Below are 26,668 nucleotides of genomic sequence, written 5' to 3' on the forward strand. Positions count from 1 at the left end.
AATGACACGCGAGGCAGTGCTGCCTCCATGGGGGATTCTGTTACCCCACACCACATCAACTGCATCACTAATTTTAAAATTCCCCCCCATTTTTTTTTTTTTGCCTGCATTTTGTTGTTGAATGCAACACATAAGAGGTAGCTGAGAAGAGCAGGACACAGATAAGCTCCCTCCTCCACAGGCTAGGAGCAATTAGTGCCCAGGCCAGGATCTCCATCTGCAAGCAGTTGAGTTACAAATTCCTACTTGCACAGATTCAAGCAGAGGGAAGAGAGTGGCCCATGCGACCCTTTCCAGTACTGCTCCAATCACAAAGGCAGCAGACCCAACTCATGGCTAGAGGTTGCTCACAAGACCTTTCAACACTGAAATGTAGACTTGCAAGCAGTTTTCACAAGTATCTATTGTGGAGTATAGTATAGTGTGCACTGTGATTGCCAGAGACCAGAAGACGCTGGTGATCAAAATTTTCTCAAAAAATAAATAAGTCAAGGTCACAATCAGCAGTTTCATTAAAGCAAACAAACCAGCCTTCCCCAGAAAGAATGACCCAAGGCCTTCAAAATCCAAAAGCTGAAATTTCCACTTATTCCCAGTCACACACAGGCCTGAAGGTAGGTGCCACATTCAGAAAACTAGTTCAAATTTCTTGCTGAACAAACACAGGCATTCCTACCTCTCCCCAGTGCATTCCTACATCTAGATCCTCAGCTTTCCCCGTGTCTCACTAAGGACCATGAATTACAGCTTGCAGAACTGTGCCAGCCCCATGACAGATCTGAGGCTTAGGGTTTGTAGGATTGTTTATTCATGGGAGTTTAAAATACCTGCATAGCTCCAAGATATCACTAATGAGCAGATGTAGCTTAATTCTTGCTTCAAAACAATGGATATCTTCAAGAATTGGCCTGAGGTATGATCTGTTTTCCCACGTAAAGAATTGGCAATCACATACTGATCATCTGCAGCAAGTGGGAGTGTTTAGCATCATCCAAGATCCCATCATAGGTAGACAATTCTTGCTGGGAGGAACTTAACAGGCTTAATAGGCTTTAAGTCTGGTGCACAAACTGGCTAAATACAGGTATTAAAGCTGAGCCAAGTGGAGTATAGTATATCAGGCTTCATCTGTAAAAAAAAAAAAAAAAAAAAAAAGTTTTATTTTTGCCTATTTGTTTCTTTACTGATAACACATTTGTTTTACTCATTAGAGCCCAAAAAGCCAAGGTGGCCATTTGCCAAAAGAGGAGTTGTGAGTATTTCACCACATTTTTTTTCCTTACACTGACCTTGCCTTCTCCCACAACTAACCCGGGTAAAAAAAGAAAACCAGGCAGCAAGTGAGCTGAACTCAGAGGTCTCAGCCCATACTGCGCGGTCTTGGACATTAATCTGCAGTGAAGGTAGGGCAGCTTGAGGGCAGCCACCAGTGCCGCTGCACATGATGTATGGCCGCTGGTCCCCATCCCCGTGACTGGTGGGAGGAGACGTGCCCTTGGCACTGGGAAGGCAGAGCAGGGTGGGCAAGGTGGCAGCTATCATTTGAGGCATTCAGGGGTGGCAGCAGGTCCAGCGCAGCTCCCCAGGGTAACAGAGCACAAGGTGGGTAAGTCAGTCACGTAGTTTTGACCAGAATGTATCCTGTATTTTCTGCATGCCAGACTAGACCTCAGTGCCTCAGTGCTCTGGAGTATCTGCCTAACTCCCGCTCACATGGAAGGGACCTAGGCTTTACCTTTCCAAGTAGCTTTTTAGATGTTCTTTAAGGCATTTCCTGTCCTTGTGGGCAACCTCAAAGTCTCCAGTGAACGCATGCACAGCAACACCTCAGTTAATTTCCTTGTCTAACACATTTCCTTTTCTTTTCCAGTTATGAAAATTTTCACTTGCTATGATATCTGAATTTCCTTTTTGATTCTTCTTCATCATTCAAAAAATCATTTGCAAGTGTCCTGATAACTATACACCCCAAGACATGTAATTGTGAACAGTCCCTTCCTAATTTTTTTTTTACATTTTATCTTCTAAATCTCAGCTATCCAAGAAGAGTTTGTGCAAGTTAAACCAATGCAAGTGCTCAGATTAGCATGTACAGGAGTTCCCACTTCAACTGATAGCATTTCTAGATCATTTGAAGGAGAATTTTTTAATTCAGCAAAATATTTGAAATTTGCAACAAAATGCATTTAATATTTAGCCAAAAGTGATTTCTGAGACTATTAAATGCCATTAAATTTAATTTATGGAGATTCACTTTCTGATGCATTGGTTAATTGTGTATATAAATTGCATTCTTGTTTCTGCTCCATTTCAAGCCATCTTTCAAAACCAAGAGTTGAGTTTAAACTCTGAATTTCAAATATTATAATCAAACACATATTTCCAGATTGGCTTGAGTTCAGTGCTTAAAGTTCAGACAATGGAAATCCATGAAGTATGAGTGTACAGTTCCAGAGAACAGATGAAATTTAAGCAAACACCTTATAAGTCTATGCTCACAGCACCAAATTAGAGTTCATAAATATTGGTTAAACTTTTTACATGGCACTGTTGGCCTGAAAAACAAAGCCAAACCAAAAGCAATTGGTTTTATCTCATGATCCTTCACACAGACAAACTCCTCCTGCTCTTTAAGCTTTCTAAAAGCTCATTTTATAGACACTGCTCTGCAGCTGTCCAAAGGAGATTTTTCAATATGTAGCTCAAATAAAATTTATTAAAAAAATAAAAAAGCAATCTTTGTATACCTGTGGCAGGAGGATTATTTCAGCTGTGAGTTTGTTGTCCCCTACTTCTGACAGCACTGATGCAAGCAAAATACTTCATTTGTTCCGTCTGCTGAGGGAAGCCCATTGTCTGTTGCCATACCAATGATTTGCCCTGCCGAAGACTTCTGTGTTACATAAATAAGATTTTATACACCCACACCTAAGCCACCTACACACCCCACCCATAGCTACAAATAAACCTGCCATCATTACCTCATCTCTGTGTAGGAGAGCCTGGAAACATGAGGAAATCACTCAGTTAAGGGCAAGCTCCTTACAGATCAGAGCAAGGTTACTGAGCTGTGTAAACTTTTTATTGGTCTTCGAAACATCATATGAATCGGGGTTTTTTTTGTCATTCAACAGGGTAAAGACAAACAGAAGCAAGCATCTGATATGGAAAACTGTCTTTCAACCATTAAGATCATAGACTGCAGCACATATGATTTTTTCTGCTTTAAGGTATCAAAATACTCAGTATACTGTACCAAAGATACTTAAATGTGGGGATAAAAATTTTGTGCTCTCTACAAGTTACTATTTTTCACTACACTAATCTGGATATGAGACCTTTCTGCAAAATTAATTAATAAGTATAAGGTATAATTTTGTTGTTTGAAATGGAGGGGTGAGGGGGAAACTGAGCATCGTAGGTGGTTAGCAAGGGCCATGACTCCTACCTGGATTTTGCCAGGCTTCCAGACTTCCCTAGATCAGGGAGGTACTACCTTCAGGAAAAGGCATCAAGACAACCCTCTCAACAGTGCCTGCAGATCCGGGGAAAGAAATTGCAGCATCAAAGAGATGCCAAATGGGTCACAGTCACCCCCACTGCTGCCTTAGGAGTGCTTTCAGAGGTGGCCAGGTAGAGGTCAGTGCCAACACCAAGGTTCAGCTGCAGAAATCTCACCAAAGCCTATCTGGCAGATAAGCAAGTCTCCTGGCCTTCAGGGCCCCCTACCCACTAAGCCTGGGCTTCCAGGGTGATGTTCAGATAACCCACACCTAACACCAGCCCTCCTCCAAAGCAAACTTCCTAGCAGGCTGTTATATGCAGTTCCTCAGAGAGTTGGCTTTTGAGGACTCCTGTCAGTGCCTAACTTACCTGTGAACATCTGACTTTGGGGCAGGTCAGGAAGATGATAGTGGTCACCTTAGGACCAAATGAAACAATATCGAAGTACTTATGAAGACCTAATCCTTTGGTACCTTGATTTTACCATCTGGTAACTAGGAAGCTATTATCCATCCCTGCTTTCCAGTAGCAGCAGCATGACAGATTAGATTCTTTAGCATTTGCAAGCTGCCCACTATATTCTGATACAGCATCCTACAAATATAGACTATCATACTGTGTTACTTTCAATTCAATGTGTTTATATTATAAGTATTTTAGAGGAAAATGACAGGGTTTTAATCTTTTTAAAGGAATCTCTCAGCTTTCAGAAAAAGAATCACCAATACTGGCAGCTAGGCTCTTTACATGAGCAAATAGACTATAGATTCTTTTCATAAGGTCTGAAGCAGTTGATGCAACAGTCAGTGGTGTTCTTTCTTCTTCAATCAATAGAGTAAATCTTGGCATGAATTTATAAAGGTGCAACAGACTGAGCAGAAAGATGTCAACAGCCGGTTAGAAGTGAGAAAAGAAGTAGCGGTGTGGGAACTCTTCACAAGTGAATGCACTTACTTTCTGGATCATTTGCTGGTTCTCAAGATGGTAACTTCAGATTTCATTTCTCAAAAATAATGAAAGATTTTTTGTCCTTCTATCAACATGACAGACATAAAGCCACCTGTAACCTCTCATTGGGTGTCTACAGGGGAATGACTTAAGCAGCTGAGTTTTCTCCCATCTTGCCTTCTCATCCTGTTTCCACAGTTCCCTTTGGTTTTTATCTTCTTGATGGCAACTCCTCCTCTGGACATCGCTTCCTAGTCCTTTGTAAACACCATCTGATTGCAGATCCTTCCAGTAATTTCAGCTTATATTTCACTATTCCTCTCACTAACTCTGAACTGAAGCCACTCTCCAGTTGAGTATACTGGATATTCCTCTCCCACTAGTCAGTAACATCATACTCTTTGTTTAACTTCATATAGAGCTGTGGTTAGATTATCCTGGCTAGAGCACGGAAACCACAGAATTCATCAGACCTGCAGTTCTAACACTACAAGAAAACTAACAAACTAAAAAGCAACTCCTCTCACAGAAACTCCGAATTGCCTCCATCCTGGTGAATTTTAAGAGCTTTGAAATACGGACAAGAATACTACACACTGTTACAAGAATAGCTGAATTATTTACATTCATCACACATCAAAAGTTAGTGTAGCCATTTAAAAGGATGGAAGCTTCCCTAAATATATATATCTTCCTATCATTATTCTCTTATCCCCCGCAGACAATTTCTGTTTCCTTAGTCAAACAAAAAGGTTAGTGAAATATTTTCCATGTTGCTGAGAAGTTAGCCTAGGCAGCACAAGTACTGCAAAGTAAAGGGAATAAATAGAGGAGTAGGTTGAATTCCTTCTTGGTGGAGCAGAACAGGAAGGGAGAGGAAAGAAAACAACAGGACCAGCTACAGGTCCAGGGCAGGATGGAAGTGTCTTTCCTTCTAGACTCTTTCTTCTGAGAAGATAAAAAATGGATGAATCCTGGGAAGGGTAAGGACATGCAGATCCCACAGACAAGCCTTAGCCAGTCCTGCATGACCCATGAGTGATAAACTATTCAGCTCATGCCAGCTTCCCAAACTCTCCTGCCAAAGAAAGAACCTATTGAATTTGGGTAGCCAGTTTTACAGATACTTGCTACTCTAAGTACTTCCCAGTGTAGAAACATTCCACTGATTTTAATGAATTTGCACAGGGAAGTTTAAGACCACTGTAAATCCCCTTTAAGCTCTCAGGTCAACTGTTCGTGGCAACTCAATAATTACAGAAGGCTAAGCAAACACTCTCACTAGCTCTTCAGTCTTAGCACCTGGGCGATGGGTTTTTTCATTAATGTTTTTCACACATATACAAAAAATCCTACTCATAATCTACATTTTTTTTAAGCCTCTTTCAGATTTAGGTCAGATTCAGTAAAGCTCCAAGATCACCATCAGAGCTTAAATAATATAAAAACTTGAACAACCAAGAAATACACATGCACTTTTCACTCAATACAGGTTAACAGAACAATCCGAAGAGATTTAAAACCTTCATGAACTCTCTGCTTATGCTATTCCAACATTTATTTTTTCCCATAGTAACTCTACACAACTTACATAACATCAGATGCATGGGGTAGGAAAGAAAGCATTTAGAAAGGCCATAAAAATCTGTAACTCCATCTTTCATGTTATTAGTTCCTTCACACAGATCTGCAGGGGGCTCAGTTGCCCCTGTTCAGCCAGAGAGCACAGCAGGGACATAGCTGCTTCTGTGGCAGCTGCAGAGACACTCCAGAGACATTACTCATACCCTCCTCCTTGCACAAAGCCCAGTATTTAGCCTTCAGGCAGGTCAGGAAAAGTTTCTGAGAGTGTCGTCTTCAGCCCTCCCCAAATCAAATTATCATTTCACGAGAATTACAGTGCAAGCATGTTCTTTTCAGGAAAAAATGAGATATATTGAAGTGACATAAGTAGTAAATAACATGGATTTGTTTTGTCTTTAAAGATATTTATGAACACTCTAAAATATCTCCAGAGTAATGAATTTCTCTTGGATGTAGATTTGTGGAGACTTTTCGCCAACTTAGAAGAGTTAAACAAGGTGAGTAAAAAAATAAAAGCCTTACTGAGACCAAAAATCAACTAGCCCAATAAAAGGGGATGAGTAACCATCCGTAAAGCTTCTGTTCAGATTCAATGCTCACATTTGGCACTTAGTTCAAATAATCAGTCTTTCCTTCATTTTTATTTGGTATATCAGTGGGGGTCAAGTTTCACCAGTGCAAATTACTCTCACGTGCCTCCAGAAAAATATAACCAGGCATTTGAACACGGGGAGAGCTCATTTGGCACTTGTTTCTGAAGTAAACATGAGTTTGAGGCTAATTCTCAAAAGCAGCATTCTTTTAAAAGGATTTGTGAAGATAAACTCTGGACTGCACAATCCTTACAGCAAAACAGTAAGAATAGCAAAATAACTACAATAACATTTCCTTTCACAAACAGAGGGGAACAAAGATTTTGCTATCTGTTACGCTACTCCAGTAGAGCAAGTTAAAATGAAACAGTGACCACTCCTCCCCAGCCAGGGTTTCCCTCAATGTGGGTGGAAGGATATGTCCCACACAGAGCAGATGCAGATGCTCTGTGTTCATGTGCTACTCACCCTCCAGCTTCCAGGAGGAGGGGGACCCCAAGGCTTGGCTATGATATACTCAGTTCTTTGCTGCTTGTGGCCAGTTGCTGGGAGACCATTTTCAGCTCTTTAAAGTCAAAGGACCCCATAAGTCTAAATTATCTTTTATATAACTTCAGAAGCAAAACAGAAGGTTTTCTTAGCTTGAGAGCTCTTTTAGAGGACACCCCAGCCTTAATGTCAAAGTGAATTTTGCAAGGCGCTCTTCAGCTGTGTAAGTTGAATGACTGCTCACAACCTCATCGCATGCCCTAAACCAATTGCTTACTTCAAGTTCTTTCCCTTATTATAATTCCCTTACCTTAACACTTAATATCTCCCTTTTTAGCCAAAAGAAAAGCAGGAAAACTCTTCAGGGTAGGGACATTTAGACAGAGCTCAAACACATGCATGAGTTCATCTTTGCTCAGCGACTGACCACACACCAGGTGAGCTGCTGTGAGTGACCACTTGAGCAGCTTTAGAGATACAAAGCAAGATATTTTTAGCTGATGCATTTTACCTTGTGCTTGTTGTGGGCTAAGACCATACATGCACCATCGACTAGAGTCAACGTGTAGTTGCCCATTCCTTGGTTCTTGTTCAAAGAATGGAGAGGGGTGTATTGCTGTGTGCTACTTAGGGATTACAAAAGCTTTGAGCTTGGCTGGAGCTTAATCATGTCTTGAGAGAATTATCTTCAATACATTTTCTATTTTGTTTTCTAATTTTGTTGTCCTTTTTAATGAGGATGATAAATGATCATCTGTTATGCATATTTGTATACAAAATGTAGGAAGTAGCTGCTCTCAATGCCTTTTATGCCTTTTTTCATGCATTTTACAGCACGCATTTCTTCTTGACAGCAGGCTGAATCCATGAAAAAATGCATGTTGTAAAAGGTGTAAAATGCACCCTTGTCAAAATGAAAGAATAAATATCTTACAAGCAACCCTGCCCCATAAATACACGAAACAAAGCAGTGTGTTCACCTACAACAGCAGTTCATAGCAGTATCACAGAGGATGACGTTATCTTCTGGCCTAAAACTTGGCCTAAAGCTGAGCCTGCTCATAAACTTATGTGCAAGTAGTGTGTTCAGGAGGCAACCAGGGGCTTAGGAGCAGGCTTTCATCCACATCTGACAGTGTGGGCACCCTTGGAATCCAACGCACACATATAATTAACTTATCAGGAATATGTGGGGTTTATAGCATATTACAGAAATTTCCCCTCACCTTCAATGGCATGGAACAAACTCAAGCTGTGAAAGATGGTATCCTCTTCAGTCCATGAAGAGTTCTGTAAATGTCACAGCTCTGTCACACAGTGTTTTCCAGTAGATACCATTCATGTGTTGTAATTTTTATTCTCATTTTCCATTTTCAATTCATGTTAAATACAGCTGCCACCCTAAAAAAAGTCTAAATGGAATAACTGTAATCTTGTTTCAAATCTTTTGTCATATGGCATTATCACAAAGTGACTACTTGTATAGATTTGATTTATCTTCTGACTAATGAAAACATTCTGGGTGTAATTCTGAAGCTGATTCTGGAAACATTAGGGGAGATTAGTATAGGCACCCCCTTAGGCCTGGAGCCTTTGAAGAGACCAGGGATGGGAAATAAAGTTGTTTTAAACTTAATTTCAGAAGATCACTGATGCTAATTTATCTTTCTCCTCCTTACTTAGATAAGTCTCAGTTTTGTGCAAACTTTTTTTGAAATTGTGAAGGACCATGTCAGCAAGTCAGACTCTCCTATGGATTTCATTTCCATACTCAGAAAGGTAACACAATTAGAAGTATTCTTGCTTAATCTCAGCAGGTCCTTGCAGCAGACTATTTATCATGGCATGCAGGTGCTTTAGAGCAATGAAGTCAGTCAAGGACATTGTGCCCCTGTACTCAGCACAGGTGAGGCTGCACCTTGAATACTATGTTCAGTTTTGGGCCCCTCACCACAAGAAGGACATTGAGGTGCTGGAGCAGGTCCAGGGGGAGGGCAATGAAGATGGTGAAGGGTCTGGAGCACAGGTCTTATGAGGAGTGGCTGAGGGAGCTGGGGTTGTTTAGTCTAGAGAAGAGGAGGCTGAGAGGAGACCTTATCACTCTCTACAACTACCTAAAAGGAGGTTGTAGTGAGGTGGGTGCTGGCCTCTTCTCTAAAGTAACAAGTGATAAGACAAGATGAAAATGCCTCAAGTTGCGCCAGGGGAGGTTTAGGCTAGATATTAGAAAAAATTTCTTCACTGAAAGGGTGATCAGGCATTGGAACAGGCTGCCCAGGGAAAGTGGGGGAGTCACCATCCCTGGAGGGGTTCAAGAAATGTGTAGATGTGGTGCTTAGGGACATGGTTTAGTGAGTTAGGTGGTGTGGACTGACGGTTGGACTTGATGATCCTTGAGGTCTTTTCCAACCTTAATGATTCTATGATTCTATGATCTGTCACAGGCAGTTTGATCTCAGCCTCAAGCACCTCCTGTCGATAGGATGCTTTTCATTTTACTCATTGGCATGTTTGAGGTGAGCATGTACAAGGTGCTCTGTAAAAGGAACAAAGTGTGGAACGATTTACCCTTCTTGCGGAACTGTAGCCCAGATCTTGAGGAGACTTTGCCACTGGCAGAGGTGATCTTCTCCCTCTATGGAAGAAGTTTCCCTGAGGCCAGACCCCAGTCCCACCACCCTGCGTCCTTCCACTCCATTGCATAGATCCTTCCTTTACTCCATAGACCAGATCCATAAGTGTATTTAAATGCTTAATTAAGAACTCAATGGGATTAAAATATCTCTTGCATTTTGGCCTGTGTCTGCTAAGCAAGAGAGGGGCACAGACACAGCTATCCTGTCCTGCCCTGCCGAGTGCTGCCCTGCAACCCTTCCGGGCAATCTGCACGGTAAACAAGGGAGTTGTCTGAACAACACTGTCCAGGGGCTCTCCCACACGTATAATATTTTCTGCACAACTTCCCAACAACTGAAAAGTTGGAAATATTAATACAGGCAGAAAACCAATCCATGGGCCTGAACTTTCCCTAGCAGTACAGACCATTAGAAAGCTTCTGGAAAAATGTTAAAATAGACCCTACCTCAGGATAAGAACTTTAAAAATGGAAAGGAAGGCTACAGCTTGGCTTCTCACCCCTATTACCTCTGACTTCAGGCATTCTTACAGATAATATTTGTGTGAGACAGAAAAAATCCCATTCAAAACTGAGTTTTATCATTGATGTTATTCAACATTTCTAAGAACTAACATACTTGGGTATGAAGTGACATACTATATGAGGCTATGTAAAGCTGTTGCATAGAGCGTGGGTTTTATCTTCTGCTTCTACATGAATTTCACATCATTTATTTCTAATGACAACAAAATCTAAGAGCGCCTCACACCACTGCAGAGCTGTTAGAACTGTGCTCCTAGGTGTTGCTTGAGTACTGTTGTGGGGTTTTTGCTACTTTAGCACTTTTACTACTTTTTAACTTGCCCTTTACTTTTTTAACTCCTTCTTTCCCTCTTCCCCTGTTTTCCTAGGTGTGAGGAAATCTCAGGCAAAATGCACATTACAAAACCAAAAACCATTGTTTCTCCCTTTGTCATGATATTTTTCTTTCTTGAAAAGTTTCCAAATCTTTTCTGCAGTTTTTCCAGGGTGACCTTTGCCAGACACACCAGATTTATTGCCTTAATTATACCTCTGCTGTCTTCTATTTGGAAAACCTGAAACAGAGAGAAGATTTCAGCATCTACCTGAAAGTAAAGTGATGGTTTTGTTGTTGTTGTTGTTATTGTTGTTGCTGTTGTTGCTGTTGTTGCTGTTGTTGCTGCTGTTGTTATGATTGTTATCTTCAGCCTTCCTGCCTTATTACAAGATTTTAACAGCAGACTAGGAAATTCACTGGAAGCAAAACTGCATAGATAGCATTTAGATTTTTTGAACTGCAGAGGATATCATAGATATGAAGTCACCCTTTTGAGTGTATGTTCCCCTGCACATGTGAAAGTCGACACCTGTAATTTAGAAGAGGCAAGAGGGGGAAGCCAAAAGGAAACTGTCTGCATTTTTGCAGGCAGAAAATATGTACTGCCATCTTCTATCATTCAGATGTTTTGCACATAATCCCTTGACTTGCTGACCTCCACCTTAACAAAGTGAAATGGTTACAGAAAAAAAAAGAAACAAGAATCAAGCCACATTTTAAAATCTCTCTCAAGTATTTTACTTTGATACATGTCCTGCCTATCAGTTTGGTTTAGATGTTGGGACCACAGTATGTAGGGCATTGTGTGCTTTAGCAGATGACAGGGCTCACATTCCCTGAGCACAAAACAGCCCCCAGCCTCTATCCTATGCCACATCAGCACAGACATACACAAACTTTGAAACTGGAGAAGAGTATGATGGCTTCCTTCTGCTTAAGTAAAGGGTTATAAGATACAAGCCAAAACAAGGGGAACAGAAATCCAGGAGCACGTCAATGCTTTCACTTGTCTTGGGAGCCCACGATGACAGAGCAGGTGGGTTTTGGCTGAGCCCTGGTGAGGAAGCTGTGCTGCTTTCCTCACTCACGGGTATTTGCTGACCCATGTGCCCGCAGGGAGGAGCAACATCCTGGATAGAACAGCAAGCAACCCCTCTGGAATGGCAGTGTTTGAGCTCCTCTGACAGGTTTTGCTTCACCATAGATAAAGCAAATGTAGAACTTGGTATCAAAACACTACCAGTAAGTGAGCACTTACCTCCCTCTAAGGCTGGAAAGGGTTATCAGTGATGTCTTTGTAAAGTTTGTAAAGTTCCAGCACTAGAGCAGATTCTGTCTTTGCTGACACTGCTCCTGCCTGAAGTGACAACTCCAGCCAGTGCAGCAGTGGGGTTCCCAGAGAGAGGGCCCTGCTCTATCTGACTTACGATAACCAGACCACTGTGTCCTGTAAATACTTAAAATTGATCTTAAACATTAGATGATTAGAAAGAGAAACCTGAAGAAGCTGGGTGAGAGAACCAGAAGAAGATGGGGAGGCACTCTTTATCAGAGGGTGTAGTGATAGGATGAGGGGTAATGGTTTTCAGCTGAAAGAGGGTAGATTTAGATTAGATATTAGGATGAGATTTTTTTACTGCGAGGGTGGTGAGGCACTGGAACAGGTTGCCCAGGGAAGCTGTGGATGCCCCATCCCTGGAGGTGTTCAAGGCCAGGCTGGATGAGGCTTTGAGCAACCTGGTCTAGTGGAGGGTGTCCCTGCCCATGGCAGGGGGGTTGGAACTAGATAATCTTTAAGGTTCCTTCCAACTCAAACTATTCTATGGTTCTATGACTCATGAAGTGGCCTTTTCTCTCAGGCAGGCCAAGACTGGGATGACACCTCTTTGTAGCAGCCACAAACACTGCAGCTTTCATGGCCTGGGAGACTGACATCACTCACTCCCTGACTGGGGTTTCAGGCGCTCATGCCTAAGAAAAAGCTTTCCAGTGGGAAGTAGCAGGTGACCCTAAAAAACAATGTGGCTCTCAGATGTAACTGATGTTTTCCTGGTGAAACTGAAATGGGAAATAAATAAGAGTATTGCTTGATCACAATTGCACAGCCACAGCATATGAAATGGGAAGCAATGAATCTGAAGGAGCGATGTGATTCCCCCTGTCGAGAGACTTTATGCTGCCCTTGCTTTACTGTGTGATAAGTGCATTTTTAAATATTCCCTGTCTCATTACAGTCAGCTGATGATGCAGAAAACTCTTTGTTACCTCCCTGCCAGGGAGCAAGCTGATGCCTAAGTCAGTTTTTACTTGTCTTCAGCAGTGGTGTGAACAAAACGAACAGTGCAAGAGGCTGCATCTGCCGGAGCTGCTGGTCGCTCCTTTGCATCGACTGACACACTATCCCCTCCTCCTTAACAACATCTGGAAGAGGACCACTGATGAAACAGAGAAAGGTTTTATCTGGTCACTTAAAGAGAAGGTGGAAAAGTCCATATGTAAGTAGCTAAGGTTAAAAGTCAAGGGTGCATTTAACAATTAGCAAGTTACTGGCCCTTTTGTGGGTGTCCTCTGAGCGTGAATGGGTCTGGTCTCCCTGCAGAGATGCAATGAGGAGGTGTGCATGAATTCCTACAATCCTGAGTCCTTCCTCATTCTGTAGGAAATGATTGGTGCCACCCTTGTGCTGCCAAAGCCCCTCTGAGCAAGGTCACAGGACTCACAAATCAGTGAGTCACTTGTATTTGCTCAGAATCATCTGTAGTGACATGCAAACAATTAAGAGGAGATCACAAAGTGTAACAAATCAAGAAAGATCTCAAACAAAGAAATCTTTGAGTTGGATTTATGTCTAGGGAGGATTTGTTGGAGCTAATCCTTAGTAGGATAAAATTGCACTCACAAGGGGAATATTATGTCAATGACCTTTTGCTAAATGACAGGGTCCTACCCTGTAAAGTAGCTGAAAAGCTATCATCTCAGCTACACATTTTCTCTAACTAGTGTGAAAGAAGAAGTGGTTGGTCCAAGAATATTTTTTTTCTCCCTACATTTTGTTTTAAGTAAATGATTTCTTAATTTAGTCTTGTTCAGGAAGATATAAATGCATCTTTAAGTGTCTTATGGTCATATAGTGTGCATCAGCAGATACATTTATTCCCTAAAGGCCTCATGCAGCCCACACTGAATTCAAAGATAAGACAATGCACCAGCAAAGCACTTAGCCTGCCAGTCTTAGCAGGGAGAGGTGCCAGGCAGTGCTTCATCCTCACCAGCAGCACACCAGGGCCTTCAGCCACCCAGCATGGTCGCTTGGTCTTTGCCACCATCCTGTCCTGGAAGCTGAAGGCTCAAACATCCCTTTGGGAGATGAGGCAGAGAGAGAGTTAATGTCTTCTAGAGATAGATAAATCTGGGGCTCCTTCTTCTTGGGTAAATACTCCAATGACAGAATTACTACCTAAAAGAGAAACTCGGGTTCTTTCTCTCCTTGCCAAGTCTTATGAGGAGTCTAGCCTAATGACCACACAAGGAGCAGACCTTTCTGCACAGTGTGTGTGCAAAACCGTTATTTGCAATATCACTCAACACAAAAACTTAGGGTGCAGATCCATTAAGGTTTTCCCCATAATGGCCCTGAATCAGTAAAGACTTAGTCCCCATTTTTCACATTCTGAGGCACTCTCATCCCAGTTAAATACTTTAGTCACTTCTGACACCACTTCCTCCAAAATTAATTCTTACTAATTTCAACAGTCTTTTGATCAGGCTGTATATAATGAAAAATATTTCTCTCTTACTACCCAAACAGTTTAGAAAAGCAGGATTTTTTTTTTTTTTTTAAGGAACTTCCTAGGAATATAGTTTAATTGAGTTTTATGTGATTCACTCTCTTCCCCGGTCAGGTTAGTAAACCCTTGCATTTAGCAGTGAATTTAAACCTGTTTGAATTCATGGCTTGTAACTGTGGCTCTGCTGACCTAAAAAGTTTAGTCATTTTTTACAGTGAGGCCAAGATTTCATCTGGGGCTTCACGTGTGAGGCCCTTTGGCTTCCACTGGAAAAAAAACAGTATCCAGCATCTTCTAGAAACAGGTCTGCCTTTGCCAGCCTTGACAGTAATTGATGTTTCACATATTTCAGGGGATCTGGAAGGTAAAGTCAAGTGGTTGGACAACTTTCAGAAGTTCAGGCAGCTGCAGGAGGTCATCATTTGGCTTCAAGTCTGGGATCGTGACAAGAGATTCTTTGTCCCAGAGGTAAGCAGTTTTTTAAAGGGCATTTTTCCTTGAGGAAGGATTAGTTTCCTATCTGTCTTTATAATGTGGTCTAAAGTTGGCTGCTTGTCTATATTCTAGTTACTGTGGGTGGCTCTGCTCTAACAGGAGCAGCTGCAACCTAAGCTCTGCAAATGCTGTAGCTGAACACATGGGCTATGCACAGTGCTTTGGCTGGCAGCACGGGTTGCCCTCAGCTATCGTCCAAGAGAGTACGATCATATGATCCAGGAGGACTCTCCAATGTTTGCTTTTAGGGGACAGAATGAATGGGATAGATGGAAGTATCACTACGTTTTTATAAGGAGGATACAAAGTAGAAATTATTTGCCTCTTTCACTCCTCAAGCTGAGCCAAAGAAATTTCTATTAATTCAAATACCACTACAAAAAAGTACATACAACACCTGGGAACAGGCTATCCTTTCTGCTGTGGTTGCCCCTGTACCCATACAGACAGATTTTAAGCAGCATTATGGTAACATCATCAAGTGGGTCTGTTCACATGCATAATGTCTGTTCACATTGTTCTGCAAAAACCACTAAACTCACCCCAGAAGAAAAAAAAACCCATCTTAACATTTCAAAAGCATAAACCCATTTAAGCAATAGCACTGCTGAAGAAACAAAGCGATGCTCAGTTACTGTGTGATGTATTTAGCCTGAGATAAGAGTACATGTGTGTTTGGTTTGTTTAACTTCTGGTTGTTTCCCAGTTCATCATCAAGTGTGCAAGATTACCCATTGTCTCTCTCTCTCTTTTTTGGGTCAAGTGTTTGAAGCAAAGCTTAAGAGAAAACAGCAGTGAAAACATTCTTTCTTCAGCGAACAGACTTCTCCTTCACGAGGGGAGGCTAGCACTAGCAGGTAATGTACCTAAATGTCCTAGTATCAGGAGTTAGCCTTTTGTTATGGCAGATCCAGGATGAACTTCTGCAACAGTATTTGGGCAAGTGTGGGAAAGAAAAAAGCAAACGTAGAGCTTGTCAGAGAGAGACTGAGAAACGGCCAAACCGCCAAAAGGATGAGTAATCTGTATGATTGTTTATAGTCACATCTGGATGTTCAGTCCGCCAAGTGCTCAAGAAATCAGCTTGACTGGCCAATGCCTGCCACTCAAAGGGAGAGTTTTACTGTCACATTCAAGAACGTGCCAATAGGAAAACAAAAGGACCTTCCTGAGCAACATGCCCCATGTGCCCGGAGACTGATGTCAACATACCTTACCTCCCTGGCATCACATCCACTATGAAAATTACTGAAAAGTCCAGAGGCTTTTCCTATTTTTATTTCATACTTCATCTCTGCCAAAACTGCTGCTTTGATGGCTAGCTTGGAACAAGAAGATGTTATCCTGCCAGGTGGCTTCCCTTTTATGAACAGAGCACTCATACAACTTGCCATTAACTCCGCAGGTAGCACAGCGGTCCCACGCAAGCATGCTGATTTCTATAGCACTGCTCACAGCTGTCTATCACCTTAGCAGAGCGGAGACTCACATGTCCAGACACACAAGCACCATTTCGTAGCAGGGCCCAGGCTGCTTGCTGGGGAGCTGCTGCAGAATCTTGGCTTTCCTCCTTGCCTGAGCAGGAAGCAGAGCTTGGGCAGTTTGGAAAAGACCAGCATCTGAAAGGATGCTGTAAGCTGCATGCCACAGTGGCTGCAGGCTGTAGCAATGGTTTGACAGAAATGAGCACAGCCCATGTCTTACATTTCCTTCACCACCTCAGGAGCAGGGGTGAAGAGAAAAAGCACACAACATTTTCTGTCTCCCACCACCATTATTACTGTCATAATGGGAGCAGCGAAAGGGACACAGTCCATTTTTCAGTGTTTTTATTTCATTCCCATGTGAGGAGAATTCTAGTAGCAGAGGAGAAGGCACAACATCAGAGACAGCAGAAGAAAAGCTTGCTGCTGATGTTTAGGGGGTGGCAGGCAGAGCCACCCTGCCGATGCTTACCTCTGCACTTGTTGCCCTCTTGATGAGACATCAGCCCTGCAATGTAGGGGGTAAGGGTGGCCATCAGGTGTCCACATTTCTTTCTGCAGTACGTAATTAGAAAATGGAGAAGGAGGTATGAGCATAACTCTCACCCACCAAGACAGCCAGCTGCCTGCAATCTGCAATATAAAAGTGCCTGGCATCTGGCCACTTGTCTGAATGAAATATCTTTCAAGACAAAAATGTAATCACAAATCAAATATAATGCCACACAACAGAAGGAAGTGTGTCCTACAGTCACAACTCTGAACAGACTCACACAAGTTTGGTGTTAAGGTGAACTGCACTTGTTTGAATGAAACTGAGATCACCGAGACCACAATTGCCTGGTTTCTTGGTGATCCTGTAACTGAGAATAGGAGCAGCTGAGACAAGTGGGTTTGTTCAGATGTAGGAAGAGAAGGCTCAGGGAAGACATTACGGTTGTCTTCAACTGCCTAATGGCTGGTTTAAGGCAGATGAAGCTAAAAGATGAGTCATAACAATGCAAGTTGCAGAACGGGGTATTCCCCCATTACATCGTGGGAAAAGCTTGTTGACAATTAGGGTGGTCAAATACAGGTACAGGGACCAGAGAAGTTGCAGAGTCTCCTTTCTTGGACACATTCAAAACTTGACTGAATAACTTGCTCTAGCTCAGCCTGCTTGGAGCAGCGGGTTGGACCAGAGACCTGGCACAGGTCATGCCTGCTTTTCATGCCCAGAGATGTCTTATTGGTACAGAGCAGCCAGAGGACAGGTTATAAAGGATAAAGCCTGCAGCAGAGAAAGGAGGTGATTCTGGAAGTGAAACAGGACAACAAGTTGGGACTAAAAAGGGAAATGAAAGAAAGATTCATGGAAAGGGATAGAAGGAGCATAAACAAGGAAGAGATCAAAGGAGCAGACTCTACAAATCCAGTAGAAAGTCCAGGTTTCCTGCAGGAAGTTGTCTAAAAACACTCTTGCTTTTGTTAAATTGCTCCCTATTATTTATTATCATAATACCTGAGCTTTCAACATGGCTTGGAGATCAACCTGAAAGACTTTGAAGCACTCTCACAGATATTTGTTGCTATATTCCTCACATCCTCATGACCTCTGAGCTAGGAAGAAAAGACAAGCCAACACTATTTTGTGTAGTTTTTGAGAAGATTTTGTGATGCTACCAATTAACATTTTATTGCTGCAGAAGTCTGTGAAGAGGGCAGTATGCCAGTATCTAAAGGTACCAGGAAAAGGTGGCACTTCCCTCTTTCTTTATCTCTGCCGTTTTCAGAGGATTCATTGTTTACCAGGTAGGATTTGCTGATATATGTTGACTGTTGTATTCATAGGTACTTCAGGTGATACAGATCACTTTTTCTGGCAGGCAAGTAGCTGTTTTTCCATAATGAGGTAGCTGCTACAAGGTACAAGGATTCGTAGCCAAACTCATCAAGAGACATAGGATTTTTTAAGTGCTGCATTTGAGAGTGCAGACTAGGGGATGAGTAGTTGTGTATTATGTTGGAAATCATGCTGCTTTGTTAAAAGCATTTTGTGAGATGCAGTGATTCATAGATGTGCCTCATCTTAGAAGTAGCAATTCCTTAAAATAATCATGCCATCAAACTGATTTTTTTTTGTTTTCCTCCTCAGAAAGCACAAGACTCCTTGATGTCTACCTCCTCTTATTCGATGATTTCCTATTAATTACCAAAATTAAACGTAACAAAAAGGTAATAATGGCTAGACGTATACATGATTTCAGTTGTTACGTTTTTTAGCTTGGTAAATATTTTGAATATACTTTGGAAGATTGATCTAACGATAAAAATACAAGATGACTAATCAGCATGAAGGATGGGTGATACTTCCTTATGCAAACAGCAAACCATAACACTGATTCAAAACCCTGCTTGTAGGCTCAGTATGTTGCAGGAGCACTATGACAGGCAGAATTTACATTACAAGACTTTAATATTTTCCCAGTGTTGTTCTGACGTGATGGATTCTTAAAGCTCAGAAAAGTTTCAAGAATGCAAGAAGTTTTCTAATGCTCCCCTCACGACTCAGTCCAGCAACCTGAGAAATTTTTATGCCAGAGATATCAGAACTGTTGGAAATAAGTAAAAAATAAAAAAGGAAAAAAAACAGGAAAATGCTAAAACAGATGGAAAGCTGGTTTTATTCTCAGTTTCAACACAGCCTGTGTATGTTGCCTCTCTTTGCCTTGATTTCCCGTAGTTTAAAATAATGACTCTTCCTAAGAAAGTTATTATTGATGAAAGATGCTACAGGCAGAGTTCTATAGATGATAAATCTCTGTATTTAGCCATCCAAAGAAGGCACCAGGTGACCTGAAATTCCTAAAGCTTCAGTGCAGGAGTGCATCTAGCTAATTAAGTTTATGAAGCTGATGTAAATTAAGGCTAAGTGGACCTGTGCTAAATCTCAAGAAGTTTGTGTCTGATTTAAAGATTTCCTGGGGTTTTTTTTAAAGAAGCAGGTATTCTGCTTTTGTAGGAGATAGAGAAGGCATGCCATGAGAGATTCTAGACCAGCAGCACCCTTAGCAATGGGAAGCATGAAGGGAGCAGGAATTCAAGGGACTTGGTGCCCACAGGCAAGTCTCTTTGAGTGTTGCCACATGCACATGTTGGTGAACCTTCTATGAAGGGCTGCAACCCATCTGTAGCCTCAGCAGTTCTGTGTTCTGCATGTACTCGAGGGGGGATGGGGAAACACACCTTCATGCAATGAAGAAAAAGTCCTGCTATTAAAATAAGGGGGGGGAACCTTGAACACCTTAGACTGTTTTCGGACTGTGGACTTGTATTGTGTTTCTATTGTGGCTTTTTTAGCACAAGGTGTGTGACCTTGCAGGAGACCTCCACGTACTGATGAGTTTTTCTGAGGTTCCTCAGGCAAATAAGCTGCCTGAGTACCCTTGATAAGAGAAAGCACACAATTTAGAGCTGTTTAGTGCCTATAATTCATGAGCAAATGGCAGACAAACAGATAACCAGCTTCATTTTCTGTTCCCAGAAATACGGGGGCTCAGACACAGGCTTAATCCCTGTCTGTCCTTCCCTCTCTCCTGAGCTGCAGTCCTTCATAAGAGAGGGCAGGTGCTGCACAGTCCTAGACCAGCCCATCCCACTTGACAGGCTGATACTGAAAAACGTTGACTCCGTCCATGTTCCAGGTACGTTCCCGCGTGCACTTGAACACCTTCATCAATACCACCTCAATGCATTGTGCACGCGGCAGTGTAAGGACAAGACGCTGTTGGCCCACAAACCACCCCCAGATGCCCAGAGTGCAAATGCCAGTGCCTCAGCCCTGTTCGGATTCACAGAACTGTTCTTACTGTGAGGCGTGAGCTACTAACACAGACATTACACCCCACGTCCCCCTGCCTCTAACAGTGACTTCCACGTACACACCACCAACTGTCAGGTATTATCCACTTACCCCAAAGGAGGTATCAAGACTCCAATGACTTCTTTCTCACAAGCCAAGTACATCCTTGCCCTAACTGTCCTAACACGCTCTGTCAAACTCTGAGCCTCTTTCCCCAGTACATTTTCAATTCCACACCAGTTATGCAGCATTTTTTCAGCTGTCCCACTGCCCAGCACCCCACTGCACTGCTCTCCTGGGTGTCCTTACACATCGCACAGCAGCACTTCTCAAGGAGTCTGGAGAACCTCCTGCTCACCTCTCTGCTGGCTCTTGAGAGGATGGAAATCAGTCAGCATACATTAACACCTCCTTGCTTGTAGACTTCCAAACACATTGCCAGGGGAAACCCCCTCCAATAACTGCTGCTGTGCCCTTGGGTGAGGAGGGGAGGAGAACCGACCTCCACAGAGAGCGATCAGCCTTACCCTGCCAAATCAGCATCCCTGGACTCACTGAATCAGAGATTGAGTGAGGGAGCAGGTCTGGAAAATCAGGCCTCGCCTTGGTCTGAGCCACTCATACAGGCTCTCAGACACCTCAGTCCAACACTGCACAGATTGCAGGAGCATCCTACATCAAAGAGAAACAAGAGAAATACAAACCTCCAGGCTCCAGGGCCTGCCAGGCATCCTAATCCTAAAGACTGAGAGGAAAAGCTCAGGAAGCTAGAGTGCTCTGTAGTAAATCAATAGATATGCAAAATAACCCTAGAGCCCATAAAGTTAATGATAAATTTGAAATATATTCACCCAGAGTAATTAGCATTCAGCATCAATGCTGACAGGAAATAAAGGTGGGCAACAAAAGGCAAATGACTAAAGATGAGGTAAGGGGACGAACACAGAGAAGAATAACCTTTTTTAAAACATGCTCCAGGCACTGTCTTGCCTGCCTAACAAGTCTCACTACCAACACAGCAGAAATGAAGCAAACGCAGCAGCCACTTCTTGTGTGCCGGGCAGAGAGGAGGGCAGCCCACCTTCCTGCCCCAGCCCAGGCCAGACGCAAGGCTGGCAGCTCCTGGGTGCTGGAGAGGGTGATGCAGCCACCCTCCAGTTTGCACGTACGACATTAGGCATAAAAGCCACAATGGAGATGAGAATAAGATTTGGGGATTTTTCTTTTTTTCAAACCAGAATTTGCTACATTCCGAGATTTCTAATGAGGGTTCTTCTTATCCCTGTGACCCAGATGCAACCAGCAGAATAGACAAAGTCACCTGCTGCATCCCAGCCCAGGCTCTAGCCGCTGGTTATGGCCCTTATCCCTGCACTCTGGACCTCATTGCCTGACTTCCCTCCCACACATTCCTACCAGCTTTATTGTCCACCATTTTGTGTAGAACAACAAGCAAAACTTCTGGTGTCACTGGAAAATGTGCCATTGCAGGGGAAAGAAAAAAAAAAAAAAAAAGATTAAATATTCTCAGAAATATGTGACCTTGGAGAATGCTGCCCATTTATTTGCAGTCTCAAGGAGACTTTTACTACTTGTGTCAGTAAAAGATTAGTTAGCATGTTCTCAGAAAGTGACTTGTAGTGATCCATCATGTTAATCAAAACTTAAACCCTGATTTTTGATCTAACAGACACTTTGGCATCCACTAGTCTGCTGAGGGTTGATCTCACTTTGGAAAGAAACATACCTCAATAAAAGGACTAAGAAAAAATATATATTGCAGAAATACCCTTTTGGCAGCCAGCAGGATGCTGATAGTTATGCAGAATAATTCTAGCCCAAAGCCTGCCACGTGTCAGTGGAGGAATAGGAGGTGTAGTGGTGTACTCTTAACACTAGGAAGATACCCTAAAGGCAGAGGACCTTGTACAAGAGATGTAACTTTACATGTAAGTGTAACAGTAGGACTCCATCTCTGACAATAGTAAGCAGAAACATAATTTCTGATTAGGAATTGCTTTCCTTTCAACATTCTGCTCTGGATCTAATCTTTGCAATGAGCTATTATTGCTCCACTAATAATGCTTTACATTTAAGTTTGAAGGAGCCAGACCCACTGGTATGTTGCTGTGCCAAAGACTGGTAATTTTTACAGCCACAGAATTTCTTTTAGAGAACACTACTAAGAGCCTGATGCTGAGCATTGCCCAGAAAAGTCATTTTTAGGACTGCAAAGCTGTATTTCCCATTGACCACAGACAGACAGAAGGCATGAGTTCTGAAACATACCCCCTCTGCTACTACAAATTTCCACTGCTAACTGATTTGCCGCAGCAGTTTAACCAGTCTGTGCTCCACTTTCCTTTTCTATAAAATTAGGATTAAAGGACATTTTAACTTCCAGAAACATTTTGAGGTCTACTGTAAAGCACTTGGACATGTTTGGACAAGAAGCATTACACAGCAGCAAGATATTCTACATAGTACAAGGCTTCACAGGAAACTACATGATCTAGATAAGGTTATCAAAAAGATAACTCAGCCATAGTAGACTCAAAAAAAGCTGCCTTGTCTTGGTAGCTCAAGATCCACGCTCTTCTCTGGTCTGCATGGGTTTGGGAGCAGGGCTCTGCTTAGGGCCACCACTCTCAGGGAGGCAATCCTGCACGTCACTCACCATCACTTCGTTTACAGCAACACCAACTCCAGCTAAAAAAAGCAATGCCACGTGGATCTATTGCATTGTAACAGGTTACTGTGCCCCCTCCCTGCTACTACCAGCCCACCCAAGCATGCCTGCCATCTGCCACAGGATTTCAGCTACTGGAAGATGCCTTCCCCTCCTCCTCCCCTAAGTTTGCTTCGTGGCAGACTCAAGCCACCCCTTCACTCTGGACATGCAAAGTCGGTACTGATTTGTCTGCTCGCAGGGAAACCCGCTGCATGTTGCTCAAAGTAAACTGCAGGACCTAGGAGGTGCTGCTATCATCGATTACCTTCTCCTGCATAAGTGTGTCAGGAACCGGAGTGCTGCTGGCAACATGCCTGGCCCTGCAAGACATTGCTGCCAGCAGCTGACCAGGGGCATCGTGGCCAGCAGCACCAGCTCATGCACACGCCCCAGGGAGAACCCAAACCCACCGTCAGCCTGAGTGCAGCCACTTTTCTATGTGGCAGCCGTTGTATGGACTTGCTTGAAATGAAACAAAAACGGGGCCTTTCTCTCTTTAATTTTTGATATTTGTTTTTCTCTAACTTCAGTTATGATTTAGTCCACTTTGAATGGAAACTCCTCTTAATGATCCTCACCTAGACTGAAAACCACCTTAGCTGCGCAATGATAAAGTAATTAAAAATAAAACAAATGCAAGCAGAATTAACTTTTTGAAATCACAGTGCTTCCCACACAACAAAAAACTAACCCTATCGGGGTGCACTGCCCTATTAAGAATCAGAAAAGATGACTGGATATATCATTTCTTCAGTCATAATCAGACAGTAATGTGACATAAAGTTGGACTGACAGCTGCATGAGGGAATTTATATCACTTCTTTACATTTTTCCACAGTCTTCAGCCTGCGAAATGCTTTCATAATACAACATGAAAATAGGTATCGTCAGTGCATAGCAGTCTTCTTGCTACAAGCTCAGACAGAGACTGCCAAGGTAAGTAACACACTTTTTTTTCTTCTGTAATTACACAACTACACTTTCCCTAAAGGAGGATTGCAGCCTGAAAGGAGCCATGCTGTGATAAGAATCCATTACAGTTGTGACATTTGACCAAAACCAAACCAAAACAAAATAACACCCCAGTGCTCTGGCTCACACATTTGTTACAGAATTTTTACCGTTGAACATGTACCAATTTTATATCAGAGCTGACAGCAGGTCATATTCTTGTTGAAAAACATTAACATTTCTGATTGCTAAAAAAAAAAAAAGCCATTTCTTGAGTCACAGAAATGAAGACGGCCAGCCCCTCCAGAGAAGCCAACACCAAAACAACCCCCCCAGACACCCAGCTCATACGCAGTAGTACTCAGATCAGAAAACTGTATCATGCTTATCTATGCACTACACACATCTTGCAATTTCAGATTGAACAGATGGTATGATTAATTCCACTGTTATATAAATTTACCCCTCATTTTCACACCACATCACATTTCTAGTAACAGCACTCTATATAACATTTGAAGTGTGGTAGGCACTTCACAGAAGTATTTTTTTTTCTTGTAAATTAAATTTCATTCTCTAATACCTAATGCACAGAAATTTGATTACCACTAGCACAAATTCCTAAAAGTAAATCAGAGTAAATAGATAGACTTTTTCAGGGAAAAGCAATGAGTTAATTCCTTCTAAGTCGGTGGTTAGTACTTGGAATAGGTATCTACTACAGGTGTCTACTCAAGAAGTCACTACCTTCTCCTGTTATAGAAATATTACCTTTCCCTTACAAAGCTCCCTTCAAACCACATGGCTACCATCTTCTCAGTGTCTCCCAAGACCAGTTTATCAAAGGAGAAAACCCTGCAGTGAAAAGTTCTTTTCACTTGGATGTGGTGGCATTAACGCATTTTGTTGACTTTGGGTGCTCAGAGCCCTAGGAAACGTAGACTTCCCAGCACTGGTTGAATGAAGTAAGCTACCTTATTTCATCTCCCAAGAAGCCCAATCTCAGCATGATCACTATATTTTTTTAAAAAAAACTTTGCTAGCTAAGATGAGCTTCATGTATTTAGCTGGGATCCTGGGATGATCTGGATAAGATGATTGACACTGGTGAGGACCATCAGACCAGGGCCTTGAGCTAGCTAAGCTATATCAAAAGGGAGATGGCAAACTCAATGAAGCCACATTCCCATTGACTCGTGCCAAGCAGAGGGCTGTTACATTACAAGCTGCCTCTTAGATCTTCTGATGTTTGTGAGGTGCCTGCCTTGGCTCCCAGCTCCCCTGCAAGGCCGGGGCTCGCCCTGCCCACCTGCCTCTCGCTGCCACACTGTGCTGCACCGACCGCACCGGGAGCACACACAATGGATTGAACATGGGTGCAGTGACTCCCTTGCCCCACTCCCACCTCTCTCTCAGAGACCCAACACTCAGCAGACACGTGAAAACACAGACCTGAAATACTGGGCTGCTGTTGCCCATCCCACCCATACCACTGCCCTGCCCTCTGTTCTCTTCACGCTGTTTCCTGCTCTCCTCCCTGAGTCTTGAAAAGCTCAGCAGTTTAAAACCTGCCTCCCAGGGGCCTGCTACTGCCTAGCAAACCCCTGTGCAACCACCACCACCACCCTGCACATCGGACCCTCCTCCGTTGGCAGCTGCAGGGAACCAGAGCAACCGCCCCACGCCGACGCCAGGCTCTGTGCTCTGCCAGGCGCACACACCTCACGCCTGCAGACTCTGCTCACCTCCACTCCTGGGACATGACCTGTAGGTCACGCAGTTTATCTCTCCAGCTTTCTATTCTTCAAGGCAATGTATTTAACTCATTCAGGGTGTAAACACACAGAAGAAACAACCAGATGGGTCAATAACAAAATTTAAGAATCCCAGCGCAGCATGAAGTAGAACAGGCTGTCCCTTCTCATGCCTTTCTAGTCTTTGCATCAAAGCTCAGTGTCTCTACCTTCATTAAAGCAGGGAGAGCAGCCCCTGATTAGGCAAAATAAAAATCCCAGGGTGGGAGAAGCACAGCTAGACCTCAAGCTTATATTGCTGACAACTAATTTGTATTGTCTAATCATAGCAATTCAGAGACAACTTAGCTTCCTGACCCAGACCATGTGGACTAGCATAGAGAGAAGGAAGTTACATATTTTAAATCCATCTCTCCAGCCATCCCCCCTTGCCCTCATACCTGGCTGACAGCAGATATAGAGCTGAATGCTGTCAGCGTGACGTTAGAAACTGAAATTCATGTGGTAGCACATGACAGATCTCAGAGGGGGACACAACTTGTGATGCTGATAGCACTGGAGCTGCCTCAATCACAGGAACAGAGAGCCCAAACTGCAGGGACAGCATTACATTAATAAATGTTACGCACAAAGAGGTGAAATAATAGCCTGCAGCAAACAGAGTATTAAAATCACACCTTTCAACCAAAAAGGAAATCTCCACTGGAAATCCCTGGCCTCAAACACAGACTCCAGCAGCATGTAGTGGCCCGAGCAACTGTGAGAGTCTTGGTTCCAGGATAATTGATGTTCACTTCAGAAATTATGAGCATGGGTATGAAGAAACACTAAATAAAAGTAAAGGCTCTGAGTGTTTATGTATCTGAACTACGGGAGCTTTTTTAGATTGTCCTGGTTTACAAATTATTTTTTTGTGTTACAGAAAACATGGATGTCACAGATAGAAACAGCGATCTCCAATTACACCATGCAACATGAAACCAAGAAAAACACTGTTTTCTGCTTGCCAGCTGAATCCTCTGAAATTTAG

At 42.8% G+C, this 26,668-nt stretch overlaps 1 protein-coding gene across 1 annotated transcript; it reads left to right on the forward strand.

Moving 5' to 3' along the window:
* Positions 1-545: 545 nt before the first annotated feature.
* On the forward strand, positions 546-26,668 carry PLEKHG7 (pleckstrin homology domain containing, family G (with RhoGef domain) member 7). Its single transcript, XM_010075527.1, has 13 exons — positions 546-614; positions 3,135-3,230; positions 4,339-4,488; positions 6,438-6,533; positions 8,802-8,897; positions 10,755-10,868; positions 12,915-13,089; positions 14,735-14,850; positions 15,641-15,734; positions 18,496-18,575; positions 19,885-20,044; positions 23,772-23,869; positions 26,561-26,668. Exons 1-13 carry the CDS (start codon positions 546-548, stop codon positions 26,666-26,668), a joined length of 1,452 nt encoding a protein of 483 aa, XP_010073829.1.

This window comes from Pterocles gutturalis, unplaced genomic scaffold, assembly GCF_000699245.1.
Source record: "Pterocles gutturalis isolate BGI_N339 unplaced genomic scaffold, ASM69924v1 scaffold25432, whole genome shotgun sequence".
NCBI lineage: Eukaryota > Metazoa > Chordata > Aves > Pterocliformes > Pteroclidae > Pterocles > Pterocles gutturalis.

Excerpts from the sequence above, each read along its gene's own strand:
- PLEKHG7 (XM_010075527.1), top strand. The coding sequence starts at position 546 with ATGACCCAAGGCCTTCAAAATCCAAAAGCTGAAATTTCCACTTATTCC. Across the intron at positions 6,534-8,801 it reads ACTTAGAAGAGTTAAACAAG|ATAAGTCTCAGTTTTGTGCA; the intron begins GTGAGTAAAAAA and ends CTCCTTACTTAG. Across the intron at positions 14,851-15,640 it reads AGAGATTCTTTGTCCCAGAG|TGTTTGAAGCAAAGCTTAAG; the intron begins GTAAGCAGTTTT and ends TTTTGGGTCAAG.